Below are 18,587 nucleotides of genomic sequence, written 5' to 3' on the forward strand. Positions count from 1 at the left end.
AGGATTTTTCTTAACATCTTGACAGTGAAATCAGTAAAGCTATTGATCAGATGCTCTTTAACTTTATCTAGAAACATCGTACATATTATATCAAAAAAGTGTTGTTATGAATGATTATAAATCTGGAGGGCTTAATTTCTTGGATATTCCCCATTACATTTTCTCTTGTTTTGGTGGCCTGAGGTTTATTTTAAGTTGTAATTATAAAGTAGACAGACTCCCTGTAAAATGATCTGTATTCCATAAGCAGGTCCTTCTAGCCTAGTCACTGATATGTAGGCACAACTTCTCACCACACAGGTATCTTATTTGGAATAATAGAGACATTTTGTTTAAGAACAAATCACTTTTGTTTGAGAGATGGGTTGAGCATCAGATTCTGCTGGTGAGTCAATTGTTCAATGCAGCGGGGTTATTGCTCACTCACAGATCATTTTTATGGTAAATGGTAAATGGACTGCATTTATATAGTGTCTTCCTGGTCTACTGACCACTCAAAGTGCTTTACATTATATGCCTCATTCACCCATTCACACGCACATTCATACATTGATGGCAGAGGCTGCCATGGAAGGCTCCAATCTGCTCATCAGGAGCAGTTAGGGGTTCAGTGTCTTGCTCAAGGACACTTCAACACGCTCTCCGGAGGAGACGGGGATCGAACCAGGAACCTTCCGATTACTAGACGACCCGCTCTACCTTCTGAGCCATGCCACCCCATTTATCTACACACAATTTCCCAGTAGCCCCTAAGGAATTTGCTATAGATTCTGACGCCATTCCAATAGGCACTTTATCGCTTCTTAGGAACGTAGTTTGGCCTGCACCTAGATACGTATCTTTCCCCATCCCTGCTGACTCCCCGGTAGGGAAAACCTGTTTCTCACTAAATCCCCAAAATGATGAGAGCCATATGTGTCTTATTTCACATTATATGTCACGACATATTGGAATCGGTTTGTAAAGGATATAAATTGGAAGAAAGTTTGGATAGTTCCTCATAAATAGTTTAAGGAGGTGTCCTTCAAAATTATTCATAAGTATTACCCCACCAATCACTACATACAGGAAATTAAGAGAGACATAAACACGAACTGCTCTTTCTGTGATGACGATCCAGAACCAGTTTTACACCTATTTTGGCACTGTTCTCACACCAAGACACTCTGGCAAGACCTTCGCAGATTCTCCACTGATCAGGTTTTAAAGATTTTACATTATTATGGGAAAATGTGGTGTTCAATTTCTTCAAAACCCTAAGGACAGAAAACAAATATTGCTTTAGAATAAATTTGACAATTATGTTGGCATAATTTTCCTCCATAAATGTAAATTTAGCAATAAAAAAAAAACCTTATTAGTTTTTTTCCTGAAGGATGTTAAGCAATATGTGAAACTACTTTCTAATTCGACTAACAAAAAGGCTATCAAAATATCTGTATATTTTATGTTTGTCTAGTGTGATATACCCCTGGCTCTTTTGTTATTGTTCTAATTGTATACTATCCCTGTATACCGAATCTGTATTTTGCTCTTTTGTTAATTGAAAAAAAAAACCCTGTAAAATGTGATTTTTAAATGCAGAAACTACAGCAAGATGTGACAGTATCAGGATTCAATATTCTCCCATCTCTGAGATTGCCACTGTGCTAATTTATGGAAGAGCAATGGAAAAAATCAGCGTATTAAGATAATATCGAGATTAGCAGAGCCAAACTCGGCAGGCCCACTTTAGTATTTCATCTCTACGGCTTCTATTTTTAGCACACAAACTGGCCTCTATGTCCATCCAAATAAACAGTGTGTACCATAGCTAGGCTCTCTCTCCCTTTTTTTCTCAATTTCTCTTTTGCCATCGCTGTCTCTATTCAGCTCCCTCACTGCCTCCCTAACATTTCATGTATAAACAAACACACACCCAGATAAACAGCGGGGGCCTTGCCAGAGTGAAGGACAGTGTAAGTAGGCCACTCGTGCTTGGCTGTAAGCAGAAATATAGGCCAGCAGGCAGATTATGTGAGAAATACCCCCTCAGGAAGGTCTCCGATCGTCACAATCTTCTAATACCGAAAACACAAACACCTAACAACACCTTCCCCCCCGATTCCTTCCATTGCATCAGGAATGAACTTTTCAGTGATGAGCAATGTCTGATTTTTTTTTTCATCTCTAAAACCAGTCTCTGAAATGGTTATGAAGCAGACTTTAACTAAAACGCTCAGTGAGTGACTCTCTAAAAACAAGCAGGCGTGTGTGCTGGAAGCCTTCCCGGGTCACGAGAGGCTCCAATGGCTTGCCGTCTATAAAACAAACACTGAGTCAGCCGATTCGTAAGAGAACATATTTGTGTTGACGGAAAAGTTCTCCCCTGAATTTTTCTGAAGTGAGCACACTTCACCAATACATGAGAACGGTAAGGTTTTTCATTTCGGGGCAATTCTTAGCCTTCACGAGGCAGGACGGCAAGGGCAGACATGAAGTGTAGGATGAAAAGAGAAGGGGCGATGTTTGGCGTTAGTCCCAAAACTGAATTCAAACAGAAGGCTGCTGCAAATCTGCCTTCTTGATACGCCCTTCTTTGTCTTAACCACTGTGACGCCCGAGAACAAAGTCCTAATTATTTCAGATGCCCCGTGCGCTCGTGGCCAAGATAGCCCGAGACTCTGAGGCCTTCACAAAGACGGCTTTGTGCAGGCATGTAATTCAAGCAAATTACGCCTCAGCCATGGCAGCAAAGTGCATCCTGTTCACCAAAGTATTTATGTAAACGAACTGAGCATGAAAAAAAAAAACACCTTCAATATCACTGCCCAGGCAAACTGCTTCATTGTCAGCACACTTTGCATCTTTGAACTAATTCACGACGGCCTGCAGCCAATTAGTTCAGTGGGTAAATGATGCAAATTGGGCTGAGCTGGGTCTTTTAACATGGCGCTGGGACTGGTGAGCATGTTCACAACGGCAGATAGGAGGAACAGGAAGCTGCGTTATTGTGATAAAGAAGTCGAGACATTAAAATCCAAACTTGGAAAGGTTATTTCAGCAGGAAGTCGTAGGAACTTAAATTCTAATATATCTATAAAAAAAAAAACCTTCTCTCCAGCTCGCCTGATCTGCTGATGGCGACATCCGCGTCTTGCATAAACAACATCCAAAGCCACCTCTGAAAAAACGTTTCACTCGTGCAGCTTTTTTGCAGAGCAGCAACTGCAAAATGTTCTCTGAAGTGAACGTAAAGCCTAATTTGCAAGGCCGCACCCATAAGTCATTAACACCTGCTCCATAATTATTGCCAGATATCGATTCAAATGTGCCTCAACACTGTTGATGCGGTCACGTGGCGTTCCACTGTTGCATGTGTAATCTTCCCTGTGCATGGTTTACTGACAACAGTGGGTCCTTTTTTATTTATTTATTTATTTTGATTTCCCACCCCCCCCTTTCTCCCCGATTGTACTTAGCCAATTAGCCTGGTGGCCTGTCCAGGGTGTCTCCCCGCCTGCTGCCCAATGACTGCTGGGATAGGCTCCAGCATCCCCACGACCCGAGAGCAGGATAAGCGGTTTGGAAAATGGATGCACTTGGCTAATTACCCCACTCTTCCGAGCCGTCCCAGTCTCTGCTAAACCCCCTCTCCCAATCCAGGAAGGGCTGCAGACAACCACATGCCTCCTCCGATACAGGTGGAGTCGCCAGCCGCTTATTTCACCTGACAGTGAGGAGTTTCACCAGGGGGATGTAGCACGTGGGAGGATCACGCTATTCCCCCCAGTTCCCCATCACCCCCGAACAGGCGCCCCGCCTGACCACAGGAGGCGCTAGTGCAGCGACCAGGACACACACCAACATCCAGCTTCCCACCCGCAGACACGGCCAATCGTGTCTGTAGGGACACCCGACCAAGCTGGAGGTAACATAGGGATTCGAACCGACGATCCCCGTGTTGGTAGGCAACGGAATAGACCGCCACGCTACCCGGACGCCAACAGCGGGTCCTTTTTCTCTCACTGCTGAGGTGACGTATTCACCACAACTTTTGTGAATTTGGGCCTTTGACATATTTCTGTTCCCAGATATTTAAACCTTTACTGGGTTTTTTCATGTTCTATGGCAGTGTTTCCCAACCAGGTCCTCATATAGACACCTGCCAGATTCTCTAACCCTGCAGAGGTCAGCCAGCTTATAGTTACTCAACCAGTTATAGCATAGCACTTATTTATGTCAGGCATCTCAAACACGACGAGTGCTGATTAGCTGAGTAAATAAAAGCAGAGCTAACTTTAAGCAGGACTATAATCAAAATCATCTGCAGGACGGGTACTTGAGGACTTTGGGAAACTCTGGCCTATATTATGAGACCCAGTTCTGTTTGTTGGTAGCTAGTTAGTTTCATTACTTTGCGATGATTTTTATAACGTCCTATTTCTTCTAATCACACAAGTCACGATCCAGTTCGTCTTGAATATTTGTGGCTGGCAAGTTAGCCCCCGAGATCTTTGTCTGACCTACATTCTCTGGAATTCTTTTGTTCCGAAACCATCATTCATTCATCAAATCCTTTGGGAGCCGGACTTGAGCTGTTAGATATTACATCAAATGCACAAAAAAAAGCACAGAAGGAAAAACTGGGTTTTTTTGTTGTCTGTGAATGACTCGGAGTGAGATGAAGAAGCTCATCCACGAGACATGCAGCAGCATCACCCATAAGGCTGTGGGCTCTCTCACCTTGAACTTTCACCTGGCTGGGTGAGCAGATGGGGCAGGGCAGAAGGGTGAACTCCTCCGTCTGGTGCATGGAGTAGTCAGTGCTGGCCACCACCACCCGGTCCCCGGGCCCCCAGCCCTCAGCTTGGTCAGCCAGCTCCAGGATGCTGCTGTTGGACAGCACGTCGATGGAGACGGAGGCCTGCGGGCGCACTGCGGGCAGAGACGCTGACAGTTAGAGCCGACAGAGCATCGCATCCCTGACACACATGTAACTAATAGTGCTGAACGGATAGAGTTTTTCGAGCCCCGTTTGGTTTCAATTGGTTTTCGGGTTTTGGTTCTTCTTTTGTGGTAGAGCACAACTACAACAACAACTAGTTTTGTATAGGTTTTATAGCTCAAACTAAACCTCACTGATATGATGAATTTTCAAGAAAACAGGCCATTATTAGCTAACTAGCGTTTTGTTCGTCATGGTTGCTGTCATCCTGTCCCCATCACACTAGAGGTTAGTGCCGACGACTCCGCGGGGTACTGCTAGGCCAGGTTAGGAATACTAGCAGCTTGCCGGCCTTTAAAAACAAGAAGAAAACGAATCAAGAAGAATTCCAGGTTTTCACACAACACGTTCTTGTTTTTTTTGCTTTCCCCCCTTTCTTCCCCCAATTGCATCTGGCCAATTACCCTGTTTTCTGAGCAGTCCCGGTCGCTGCTCCACCCCCTCTGCCAATCCGTGGAGGGCTGCAGACTACCACATGCCTCCTCCCATACATGTGTCGGGACGCTCGACCAAGCCGAGGGTAACACGGGGATTCGATCCGGCGATCCGCCTGTTGGTAGCTAACGGAATAGACCGCTACGCTACCCGGATGCCCCAGTTCACCAGTTTTTGTGCGTGTGATACTGTGACTTGGAGACTAACTTTCCTCATTTACCTCAGTTTACTTGAGCTGCTGTCTTCACTGACAGTGTCCTGCGTGCGCAATGCATCATGGGTACTGCAGTTTTTGATACGCCTACTCAGCTCTGTTTGCATGGAAACGTCTCCCCCTTTTGAAATTACTACATCAAAAAAATACATACCGGACTGTGGGGGAGGGTGGGGGGGGGGCTAACTTATACAATGCTTTCCAAAATGTCAGACTAAACTGGGTCGGTTGTGTGTTTATACTGCTCAGTACTAGAGGCACAATAACAGACAACGTCACCCATCGGCACACACGCGGTCAAACTGCACATCCCAGCACACACGCACAGGAAGTGGTTTGTGTTATGACTGGCAGGGCACTCAACACTCCTGACAGCCGTGACATGACAAGCGATGACAGATTTGCGACTGAAAAATTAAAGGTCGCTCACCACCACCCTTAAATGTCGCACAACTCTACCGTCTTGTTAATTCGCTGTCACTGGAATCTTATTATATCTAGGACACTGTCACAGATTCCTGCAAAGTTTGATTAGGAAGCCAGTTTGAAATGCCACAATTGTCACCGTGTTGAATAACCTCCTGAGACTGCTGGGACATCAGATCTCTTTGCCGAAGAGTAAATTCTGGATGGTACTCAACTCTCATTTTTGTCGAGGGACAGTGAACCAACGTGTCCATCCAAAAAATAAAAACTTCTAACCTTGTCTTTACTCCATCCATGTATCAAACCAGCTGGTTTGGGGAACTAGCCTGTGTGATCCGCTGGTTTAGTGCATGGGTAAATCAAATACACGGTTCGGACTGCTAGTTTCTGGACCGGGTTTTTACGCCTCTGCAGTATGTGTCCTATCAATGTACTGTCCATCCATCCACTATCCGCACCACTTCTCCTACTCAGGGTCGCCGGATGCTGGAGCCTATCCCAGCAGTCATCGGGCGGCTGGCGGGGGAGACACCCTGGACAGGCCGCCAGGCCACCACAGGGCCCACACACACACACCTAAGGACAATTTAGTACAGCCGATTCACCTGACCTGCATGTGTTCGTACTGTGGGAAGAAACCGGAGCACCCGGAGGAAACCCACGCAGACACGGGGAGAACATGCAAACTCCACACAGAGGACAACCCGGGACGACCCCCAAGGTTGGACAACCCCGGGGTTCGAACCCAGGACCCTCTTGCTGTGAGGCGACCATGCTAACCACTGCGCCACCATGCCACCCGTTGTATTGTATTTTATTGTGTTTTATCTTATTGTATGGATTGTATCAATCCACATCAGCCAGACATAAATACACAGAAAAATGTGTTTTCAAGTGGGATTGTAACATGTCGTATTTTTCCACATACTCCTGTTATTTACTGAGATTACAGTAAAACCAAATTTCAGCAGCTCAGCTCAACTTCATGTCTGTATGAGATTAGACTAGATTAGACTAGACTAGACTAGACTAGATTAGATTAGATTAGATTAGATTAGATCAGACTAGACTAGACTAGACTAGACTAGATCAGATCAGATTAGATTAGATCAGATTAGACTAAATCTATCCAGTTCCCGTTTTCAAAACTTCGGTCACCATCAAGAGGGATAAAATGGGTGAGAATGTTTTACAACTTTGGAAATCTCACTCCTGCGGGAACACAACTTGATAATAAAACGGTAGATGACTAGGTCCTGAAAATAAAGGGCCGCTGTACTGAACAGAGGGAGTAGATGCGGACGTTTGGCTGTAACATTTTAAAACGGAGTATCACCATCTGTGACAGCTCCCATTCGAAGCTTCGCGGGGTTGCGGAGCCTCGCCACAGCCGCGCAACAAAGTGAAAGCAGTTTGTCCTGCCGGTTTGTGTCAAGAGGCAAGGACAAACACGTAGTGTATGTACACAAAGCGAAGTGGAGAGCTGTGCACATAAGGCCTTTATTTTGCTATGAGTAATCAGTATTTGGGGCCGGGGCCGGACGAAGATTAAACAGATACGCCGTATGCCTTGCAAGACTCATGACAGTCATCTGTGATTGAACCGACGTGCACTGCTGACTTGCAGATGAGTTCTGCAGTAACTCTCACACGGAAGGATTTAATTGCAAAGTCCGAATAGCTCAGAAACACGCACACACCCCCCCCCACACACACACACGGAATAAAACATGGTGTGCATGCATATGAATGCACACATGTATTATATGTGCTGTGGCACTGCAACACAATAAGCTACAAGTGAGTGCTTTCTGTACGTATGAACGGCAGAAGGGACACACCAGCTTCTGTGTGTGTTTTTGTGCGTTTGTACTCAACGCTAACTTGCAAAAATAATGCCGAACTTGAAGAAATTCTGAGCTCAGGGACTTGTTTAGACTTCCAAATCGGTCCTCGTGAGGAATGTCTGTGCATCGTGGTGCTTTTGTTCCTTCGCTTAGCTGCACAGCATGTTGTGTGTGTGTGCACACGTGTGTGAAAGTCCATTGCTACTGAAGAGCAAAGAACCCACCCCCCCCCTAAAAAAATGCATGCTGTATGTACCTTGACCAGCTAATGCATTTACACACACACACACACACACACACAAAGACAAGCCCAGACAGAAGGATCGAGACGCCAAGTTTATCAAGTCCTGGTGGCACTCCCTCCTGTCCCTGCCTGTACTGTATGTGCTGCATTTCTGTGTAACTGGAGCTTTGCACGTGAGCTCTGCGGTGGCTGCCTGTCAGTCTCTTTCTGCACCATGATGTGGGCTCCCTGCATTCCAGCCATAGCTGCCTGCCTCCACACAACACACTCTGGAGCACAGCCACAGCCTGCAGCATACATACAGTTATACGTGCACGACATACACGTGCACGATGTCGCAACTATAACCGGCATGTGGCGCGCTCACAGTCACGCACACGCGCACAAACTGCTGGAAACCCGTGAACGCACCCAGTTTGCCACACAGGAAGCGGACTCTGTAGTTGTGGCAGAGTCCATGGAGCTGGTCCTTGTTGAGGCAGACGAAGCCGTAGGTCTTATCGTTCCTGTGGATCACGTCCCCGGTCAGGTTGGACGGGACTCCATCGAGGGTCTCGGCCTGGAAAACACAGAGAAAGAGAGTTGACTGACGACTGAGCGGTGGCCGGATGCCGGCAAATCTGGAACCCAGTCTTCTGTAAACGCTCAAGGCACGAATCGGTGCAACTGGAGACGTCGTACCTTTAATGGAGGCGAGAAGGAGGCGTTAGAGGCCTTTCCATTTCATTTAAATTTACTTTCAGGTTAACATTTAAAACCAAATCCTGCCTGGAACTCTGGAAGCGGTTAACATCACATTTCTACCTCCGAGATGTGAGCAGTCCTCTGACACATCAGGCACTTTTACAATGAGTCAACCAGCAAACGAACCTTATGAAAATAAAAATGTGTGAACAATCACAACCTTCATTCCTAATTAACATTTATATTAAAAAAAAAATTGCAATCATGTTCATTTGTCATCCAGGACCTTTGAAAAACCAGAGCAAAATCTCTGCAGAAGTTATCTGGTCTCGAAATCAGTGTTCTCCTCCTCACAGTTGTTCCCACAGCGCCAACACGTACCAGAATGCACTGCGTGTAAGCTTTTGCATTGTCGTCCACAAAATCCTCTGCTAATGTTGTGGGACGTCATTTCCAATATTGGAAACACAGCTGAGCTGAGAGAACAAGGATGTGCATCTTTAAACAGGACTGGAAACCCTGCTGGGCTGTAGCTTTTCTGGCCGCCAACTGACGTCGCCATACGTCACTTGGTAGACAGAGAAAAACGCCGTTTCACTGCCGCTGCAGAGCTACTACACAGATACTACACATATACTATACAGATACTACACAGATACTGTACAGATACTACACAGATACTACACAGATAATATACAGATACTATACAGATACTACACAGAAACGACTGGCAACTGCTGGTGTTTTCTGTGTGCTAGCCCTGTTGTAGAGACACAGAGATACAGTTCAACGATGAGCATTCGATTTCTAATGTATGGTTAGCATTTTTACAGCTTGCACTCATTTTCAATTATTTTTCATTTTTTAAATTATTTTTTAATTTGTAATTTAAAATTTTTTTTTTAACAATTTTTAGCATTTATCATTTTTGAATTATTATTATTATACAAATTTCCTTTAACTTCATGCCATAATACAACATAATAACCGGGCGGGTCCATTCCGTGGGCCTCGGGTTAGAATGAGGTAGAAGTGCATTTGATGGATAGTGCCTTTCTGAGGATATGAGATGTTCCAAGTAGTGCCGTCTTCTGGAGTTCTTGTATTCTGATGTTACCCGGCGGGATCCGTTGGGTGTATTTCTCCATCCCTTTTATTACAAGTCCCAGGGCTCCTTTCACTACTGGTATTGTTGTGGTTTTCATTCCCCCACATTCGTTCGATCTCTATTTCAAGGTCTTTATATTTGGACAGTTTTTCAGTTACTTTTACTGAGGTGCTCCTTTCAGTCGGGATGGACATGTCGATGAGTAGGCACCTTTTTTCTTTATTCTTCTTGATGATGATGTCTGGTCTGTTGGCCTTTATCTCACAATCTGTCTGTACTGGCATGTCCCATAAGATTGTGACGTCGTCTTTTTCTGTTACTGTTCGGGGCTCGTGCTCGTACCATTGATTATTATTATTAATTATTATTATTATTATCATTATTATTACGCCTAGGCTTAGATGCATGGCTATTATTATTATTATTATGGCTGAGATGAATGGCTGTAGTCTTCTGTATCAACACAATGCTAATATTAGAATGACATGATACTGAAATTTCCTGAACAGAAAGAGAGGTGAAGAGAATTAAAAGAAGTGAAGTTTATGTGAGGCTAAGGCCACAATGGCCCGTTGTGTTATCTGCACCGCAGCATACGAGCCATAAAGAGCTAAGCTGGGGTCGAACTCTGTTTTTATGCTAATGGTGTGCTTGTGAGCAGCGGTGGGGCCGGACTCGGGCCCCACGTCTCATCTCCATGGAAGGCCAAAAGCTGTTGCCGGTGGACGGTGCCGGGCTAGACTCACAGTCCCCGTCTGCATCTGTATTAACAGCCAGCAGAACAATACTGCCAGCCGCACCAACGCCGCTGCCCAACTGCTGCCGAGGTCAGACCGGCTGGCTGAAGTTACGACCCATAAAGAGGGAAGTAGAGCGGCTCGCTGCGTGCTCACTTCTCATTCGGCAGGTCACGACTCCAAAGTTATTGTTATTCGGTGTGTGTTTGCCTGTGTGTGTATAGTCATTATCTGTAAGTGTGTGTAGGTAGACTACACAGTTAAGTTCATCTTGCATCTGGTTTCTGTCTGTTTTTTACATCTGGTTTCCATCTCCGTTCTGCCGACAGGATTATAGAGTATAGATTATTGACTACTACAAACTGGTCTCTTCTCTCACGTGCCTCTCCTCTCTCTGAATGGTGTGATGTGAGTCTCCCTCGTGTGCACGTGGAGTCTTTCCTCCTCCCAGGTCTCCGTGGTGATGGTGGCCGCCACCCGGATGCTGCTTGGCATCCTCCTCATCACATTTTCTTCTTATATATCTTGTAAATCCATATAATTTTGTTATCCTGTTTCAGCCCTGCGGTGGCCTGGCGGCCTGTCCAGGGTGTCTCCCCACCTGCCACCCAATGACTGCTGGGATAGGCTCCAGCATCCCCGCCACCCTGACAGCAGGATAAGCAGGTTGGATGAAGGATGGATGGATGGATGGATCCTGTTTCAATATTATATCCTTCTCTTGCTAAGATGTGTGAGTAATTTTTATTTTTTTTGTTCGTTTTTCACGTGGCGATGGTGGTCACGTGGCTCGGGTCCTGGGCTGTTCCAGTGGCGTCTGGCCACTGCTTGGCATCCTGCTCATCATATTCTTCATACATTTTATAAGTCCATTATAACTGTTGCTCTGCTGCTCTCCCTGAGGTTTCTTCCTATTTTTTCTCCCTGTTAAAGGTTTTTTTTTTTTTAGGGAGTTGTTCCTTATCCGATGTGAGGGTCTAAGGACAGGATGCTGTGCTGCTGTAAAGCCCCCTGAGGCAAATTTGTAATTTGTGATATTGGGCTATACAAATAAAATTGACTTGACTTGACATCCGCGAAGATCTAGATGTGTGTGAGGCCTGCTTTGTGAGTCTACACGTTTTTGGGTGCTTTCAGAGACAACATTTTTTTTTCTCTTTGGGGATCCCCCCCCCCTTTCTCCCCAATTGTACCCGGCCACTCTTCCGAGCCATCCCGGTCTCTGCTCCACCCCCTCTGCCGATCTGGGGAGGGCTGCAGACTACCACATGCCTCCCCCAATACATGTGGAGTCATCAGCCACTTCTTTTCACCTGACAGTGAGGAGTTTCACCAGGGGGATGAAGCGTGTGGGAGGATCACGCTATTCCCCCCAGTTCCCCCTCCCCCCCCCGAACAGGCGCCCTGACCAACCAGAGGAGGCGCTAGTGCGGCGACCGGGACACATACCCACATCCGGCTTCCCATCTGCAGACACGGCCAACCAAGCTGGAGGTAACAGGGGGATTCGAACCAGCGATCCCCGTGTTGGCAGGCAACGGAACAGACCACTACGCTACTTAGACGCCCCAGAGACAAAATAATTTGTCCGACCCCTAATGCTGTTGTCGTTTGTATAGAAGGCAGACAGCCCATCTTCAGACTGGAGGCATTCAGGACCTGACAGGCCTACAGTTCATGTTGTTTACCCAGTTATGAATACCTCTCTCATATGCTGCCCCCATGGGGTCTACCCTCGGCCACCAGCCAGTCCGGTCTGATATCACAGACGACGCTTGAGGGGGTCTGTCTGTAGCTTGCTGTGTTGGGAAATATTAGCCAGGCATCATTCGGCAGTTTTTACTGATACATATGATGTCAGTGGGGGTTTTTTTTTCTTCTTGTGTGGTTTTAAAAGTAGTGGTTCACACTACAGAACCGCTCACATCCGCCCAGATCACAATAAGCGATCGATCACTTGAAGCCAAGTCAAGCCTTTTTGTGCACATGTCAAATAAATAAAATGTAATAAAACAGACACCTCTGTTTTACTGGGTTTAACACAATAACCTCCCGTCATCTATTCTGCTGAAACAACACATCATCTGTGTATCTGGAAATATACACAAAGCTATCGTCAACCACAGCACAAACCCCCGTGTCATGGCAACTACACTTTCTGTGAAATTCTTAGTTGTGCCCTACAGCCTACCGCAGGACACACTCCCCGACTTGCTCGCTCACTCCCTCGCTTCCCCGTGGAAGGTGGGAAAACACAGGTATGAATGAGTAAGCGGCCATGTCATTACCTGGATGTCGAGTGGAGCGCTACAGAGGCGGTCACTGTAGGCCTTGTGCAGCTCTGCCAGTTTCTCCCAGTCTCCAGATCCCTTCTCGTTGTCCCTGTCAAACCATTCTGTCCACTCTGCCTCTGTAGGACGGAGACACACACACACACACACACACACACACACACACACACAAACACACACACACACATTGCACCAGTTCAAGTAGCCAGGAAGCTAACTATATATATAGAGATAGATAGACAGATATAAATATATATATATATATATATATATGTGTGTGTGTGTGTGTGTGTGTGTGTGTGCGTGCGTGTGTGAAATTTGTTTGATGTCAAGGGTTTGACATGTCTCCCATTTAGGCTTTCACAGAGCACTTGTAGCTTCGTAATTGAAGGGCTCTTTAAATTAGCATCCTCTGTCTTGGTGGCACAGCAGGAGACACTCACTCCTTTGTTTTGGTTTTTTTCTCTCTTTTTCTCCTCAATTGTATCCGGCCAATTACCCCACTCTTCCGAGCCATCCCGGTCACTGCTCCACCCCCTCTGCTGATCCGGGGAGGGCTGCAGACTACCACATGTCTCCTCCGATACATGTGGAGTCGCCAGCCGCTTCTTTTCACCTGACAGTGAGGAGTTTCACCAGGGGGACGTAGCGTGTGGGAGGATCACGCTATTCCCCCCAGTATCACCTCCTCCCTGAACAGGCGCCCTGACCGACCAGAGGAGGCGCTAGTGCAGCGATCGGGACGCACACCCACATCCGGCTTCCTACCCACAGGCACGACCAATTGCATCTGTAGGGACGCCTGACCAAGCCAGAGGTAACACGGGGATTCGAACCGGCGATCCCCGTGTTGGTAGGCAACGGAATAGACCGCTACGCCACCCGGGCACTCCGACACTCACTCATCTGTGAATGCAAAAGCTAATCTGATCCAAGAAATGTGCTGTGTTGAGATGTCGTAGTTCTTGATAGCACCTTTTAACGTGTGTAGTTTCTGTGTATGTTTTTGCGTGTGCGCAAGAATGCATGCATCGCTGCATGTGTGCAAGATTGCATGCATCGCTGCATGTGTGCAAGATTGCATGCATCGCTGCGTGTGCGCAAGATTGCATGCATCGCTGCATGTGTGCAAGATTGCATGCATTGCTGCATGTGTGCAAGATTGCATGCATCGCTGCGTGTGCGCAAGATTGCATGCATCGCTGCATGTGTGCAATATTGCATGCATCGCTGCATGTGTGCCTGACTGCTCAATCACAGGGCTGAGAGGATATTGGATGTGTTAGCGTGACAATCTAGCTGGAAGCAAGTGTCAAAGAGATGGGAAAGCACCAGTCAGTTGCTGCTGCATGGCAGAGAGCTGAGAATGGGGTATACACACTGTTGTGTAGATGATGTTGTGATGTTAACACCATCGCTAAACAATTACAAACAAGACAACAATGAAGAAGCACCCAGAGATACTGGAATGGCTGTGGAAACGAACGTCCGTGTGTGTTTAGCTTAGCAAAACTGCACCCACCGGCTGGAGTAGAACATACATATGTGTGGATGTTTGTGCATGCATGTGTGTACTTCTGTGTGCGTGTGTTTGTGAAGTAATGACTGTTACCTTGCACCCACTGGCTGCTGGTAGTAACAGTGAAACGTTGCCCATATCCTGACTGAAAGGAGTGAGAGCTTCGGGCCTCAGAGGAAGCCTTGGTGCCTGTCAACACACACACACACACACACACACACACACACACACACACACACACACACACACACACACACACACACACACACACACACACACACACAAGGGAACAAACAAATCATTATTCATGCACAATGCAGTAAAATGTATTGACTTTCTGTATTCTTGCAGAAACAAGTGCAGTGTCTACTCTCTAGTAATAGGGAGCAGATATGCAGATGTACTGATGTTTTAAGTTGCTCTGCAGGACAGTGTCTGCTAGTGGTCTACAATATACTAGTGGATACGTTTTTATATATATATATACAGTGCACGCTAGCGTGCAGCGAGACCTGCTGACAGCAGGGTAGATAAAGTGGGCAGGAGAGAGGTCACCCATACCTTGATAGACCGCGTGGTCCTCCACAGCAGAGGACGTGTTGCCCTTCACCACAGTGAAAGTCCAGGGGTGCCTAGCAAGGGGAAGGTGTACAGAAGGAAATGTGAGAAAGAGACAGACAGACAGACAAACAGAGAGGAGGACGGAAATCAAAGATATCTGTATTATCCCCGAGGGGCAATTTGTTGTACAGTCAGCACGAACACATAACCATCAGACAGACAATAATAAATGGACAATAAATCAGGAACACTTTATTTGTCGTTTCAGCAGTGCAACACAAAGACAAAAACACATCCACAAACTACAAGAACTACAAGAACACATATATCCAAAAAAAAAAAAAAAAATCACTGTCCAAGGGAACGAACGACAGCCAGGATGACTGTCGGAACTGCCGGTCTACATGGGTTAGCAGTTAGCTTAGCCTGCCCCACTTCCGCATCCTGTCAGACCGCCCTCGGTGTTTCCTCGTCTGGCGCAGCTCCAGGCAAGGCCGTGGTCCCTGGGCCCACAGGACGCAACAGACCAAGCTCTCCCAGCCATCAAACGCAGACATGGACAAACACACTGCATGGACGGAACTGGGCGAGCCCGCTGCAAACGTGAATTCACGCCGCCATCTTCTAAATCTTCATCTTCATCTAAATACAATATAAAAATCCCACTGACATACTTAAAAGGCCAATGGCAGCCGGGACAAATGACTTCTGAAGTGTACTGGTCCTGCGTGTTGGCAGACTGTATCTGTGGCCAGACGGAAGCAACCTGAACTCCTTGGACGGGGGTGGCTAGGACCAGCCAGGACTGACTGGGCCTTCTACAAAGTCCTACGGAGGTCATTCAAGGTTGTGTCTGCAATTTTGCTGCACACTTTGACCATACCCTACAATGTGTGTCTGTCTTTAAGGGTAGGTGACCCGTACCAGCTGACAAAGGAGAATGTGAGTACCGATTCAATAAAGCATTTTCATGAAGGGATTGCCAACATTAAAATTTCTAAGCTACCAACACGGGGATCGCCGGTTCAACTCCACTACGTTCCCCTGGTGAAACTCCTCACTGTCAGGTGAAAAGAAGTGGCTGGCGACTCCACATGTATCAGAGGAGGCATGTGGTAGTCTGCAGCCCTCCCCGGATCGGCAGAGGCGGCGGAGCAGCGACCGGGACGGCTCGGAAGAGTGGGGTAATTGGTCGAGTAAACTGGGGGAGAAAAAGCCAAAAAAAAAAAAAAACAACTTCTAAGTTTACGATAAAAGTTCATGTGCTGATGGACTTTTCTACACACGGCATCCACACGAAGGTCGAAGGTCAGCTTGTCATCAATTACAGTTCCACTGCTGCACAAACTCAACAGACGGATCATTAATCACCACAGGAGCGATAATTGTAGGCTTCTTTCCACCATCTATTGTCACCTCTTTACTTTTGGACCCACTGATGTCCAAGAATGACGACTTGCACCAGTCTGGGAATTCTGCCACTCCAGGCTCATCACTGCTGAGACTCGCCAGTGAATTAATGATATGATGCCTGACATACTGGCTTTGGCGTGCATTAGTCTAGACAAATAACAGAGGCGAGAGGACGCACTCCTGGGGTGATCCAGTGGAGGGAGAAAAAAAGAACATCTAATAAAACGCCATTAACCTTCACGCGTTGCACCCTTTCAATCAAGAAATCCATCAGCCAGCATCTGAGGCCAGGATCAATGCTGCGGATGCTCTCTAACCTCCCTGCTAAACTGTGACGCCGCTGGATTCAAAGCCGAGGAGAAATCAATAAAAACTAGTTGTAGTCGAGTCTTCGCACTCTCTAGGTGTGCCGGAATCAGGTTTAATGGAAGAATATGTAGAGAGAAACAGAGAAGAAGAAGGTAGAGGAGACTGAAGAGTCATGTTTAATGGAAGAATATGTAGAGAGAAACAGAGAAGAAGAAGGTAGAGGAGACTGAAGAGTCATGTTTAATGGAAGAATATGTAGAGAGAAACAGAGAAGAAGAAGAAGGTAGGGGAGACTGGAGAGGCTCTAACACACAGAGGGGGGATACGTAAGGGGCACGGCACGTGAAAAAGTGGGGAAGGAATTTCAGAGGCGTTGAGGATTGATGGATAGAAAGACAGCTAGAGTGGGAAGACTGCATTAGACCGTCACTTTGCGACACACAAACTGACACAAATGCACACATGCATGCACGCACACATGCACAGTTCTCAGGCCTGGTAATGATGTTGATATTGGGGAGTGAGAAGCTGATAGACCCCCCCCCCGGGGGGGGAAGTCTGCATGGCATACTAGCTATCCCAGCATGCATCATTCCTGTTAGAATACTCAGGTTGTCGTGTGTGTGTGTGTAACCGTGTATGTATATGAAGCGAAGTGAAGACTGCAGAGGGAACCCGGCAAACCAATATGTGGGGGCATATAAAATGTGCTGTTGTGTCACTGCTGTTGTGGGAATGGGTAGGACATGGGGCCGGGCAATAACACATGGATATAATATCCACATTGTGAGACCAGATATGGTGAATTATTGTGGTTGGTGGTCATAACAACTTAAATCTTGCCATTCCCTGGTCTTAAACTCATCACTCTTTGTCATCATATTCACATTACTAATGATTTCTCAACATTTTCTTGTGTGTAAATATCTCATGAAAGCACCAACAGCCATCCCCCAAAACACCATCACATTATATATATCAAGTTATGCAGTCAAAAATATGGTGATATTAGATTTTGTCAACATCACCCAGTCCTAGTGTGAAGGTGCTGAGTTACACAATGACTCCTGGGTTGTGTGCAGAATAAGTGCCCCGTGTGAAATGCCCCCCCCCCCCACCATTCTCCCCAACTGTCAGTTGTACCTGTCCAATTACCCCACTCTTGGTAGTTGTTTAAAATCTTGTCTTTTTTTTTGGGGGGGGGGGATTTCCCCAGTCGTACCCGGCCAATTACCCCACTCTTCCAAGCCGTCCCAGTCGCTGCTCCACCCCCTCTGCTGATCCGGGGAGGGCTGCAGACTACCACATGCCTCCTCCGATAACATGTGGAGTCGCCAGCCGCTTCTTTTCACCTGACAGTGAGGAGTTTCCCCAGGGGGACGCAGCGCGTGGGACGATCACGCTATTCCCCCCAGAGGAGGCGCTAGTGCAGCGACCAGAACACACACCCACGTCCGGCTTCCCATCCGCAGACACGGCCAATTGTGTCTGTAACATGGTAACGTCCATAGCATGTGCAACGTAATTGCATAACTGAGAACGGGTTGCAGAGTCTACGTGGTTCTCATAAATCACGGCTTATTAAAATGTCCCTAAGCGCACCGCAAATAACAGCGCTCTTCTCCCAGCGACTCTCGCACCGGCCACTTTGGCAGCCTCGTCTTGGCGAGAAGGCGACAAGAGCCATTACTCAGCCATCCCTCTGTCTCCCCACCCTGGTCCCATCCATCCCATCCATCCCTCCATCCTCCGAGGCATGCACGCATAATCACTGATGAAAGTGCAAATTGGAAAAAAATTAAATGTAAAATT

At 46.7% G+C, this 18,587-nt stretch overlaps 1 protein-coding gene across 1 annotated transcript in view; it reads right to left on the bottom strand.

The window, feature by feature from the left end:
• Window positions 1–18,587, bottom strand: part of cemip (cell migration inducing hyaluronidase 1) — a 213,338-nt gene that overhangs the window by 83,518 nt on the left and 111,233 nt on the right. Inside the window, exons 7-11 of the mRNA XM_056278570.1 lie at window positions 15,054–15,124; window positions 14,586–14,681; window positions 12,971–13,092; window positions 8,565–8,712; window positions 4,726–4,917 (exon numbers count right to left, since the gene is read on the bottom strand). Of these exons, the coding sequence (XP_056134545.1) occupies window positions 4,726–4,917; window positions 8,565–8,712; window positions 12,971–13,092; window positions 14,586–14,681; window positions 15,054–15,124 (629 nt within the window). The remainder of the gene's footprint in view (window positions 1–4,725; window positions 4,918–8,564; window positions 8,713–12,970; window positions 13,093–14,585; window positions 14,682–15,053; window positions 15,125–18,587) is intronic.

The sequence above is a fragment of the Lampris incognitus genome, chromosome 4 (assembly GCF_029633865.1).
Source record: "Lampris incognitus isolate fLamInc1 chromosome 4, fLamInc1.hap2, whole genome shotgun sequence".
In the NCBI taxonomy this organism is placed as follows: Eukaryota; Metazoa; Chordata; class Actinopteri; order Lampriformes; family Lampridae; genus Lampris; species Lampris incognitus.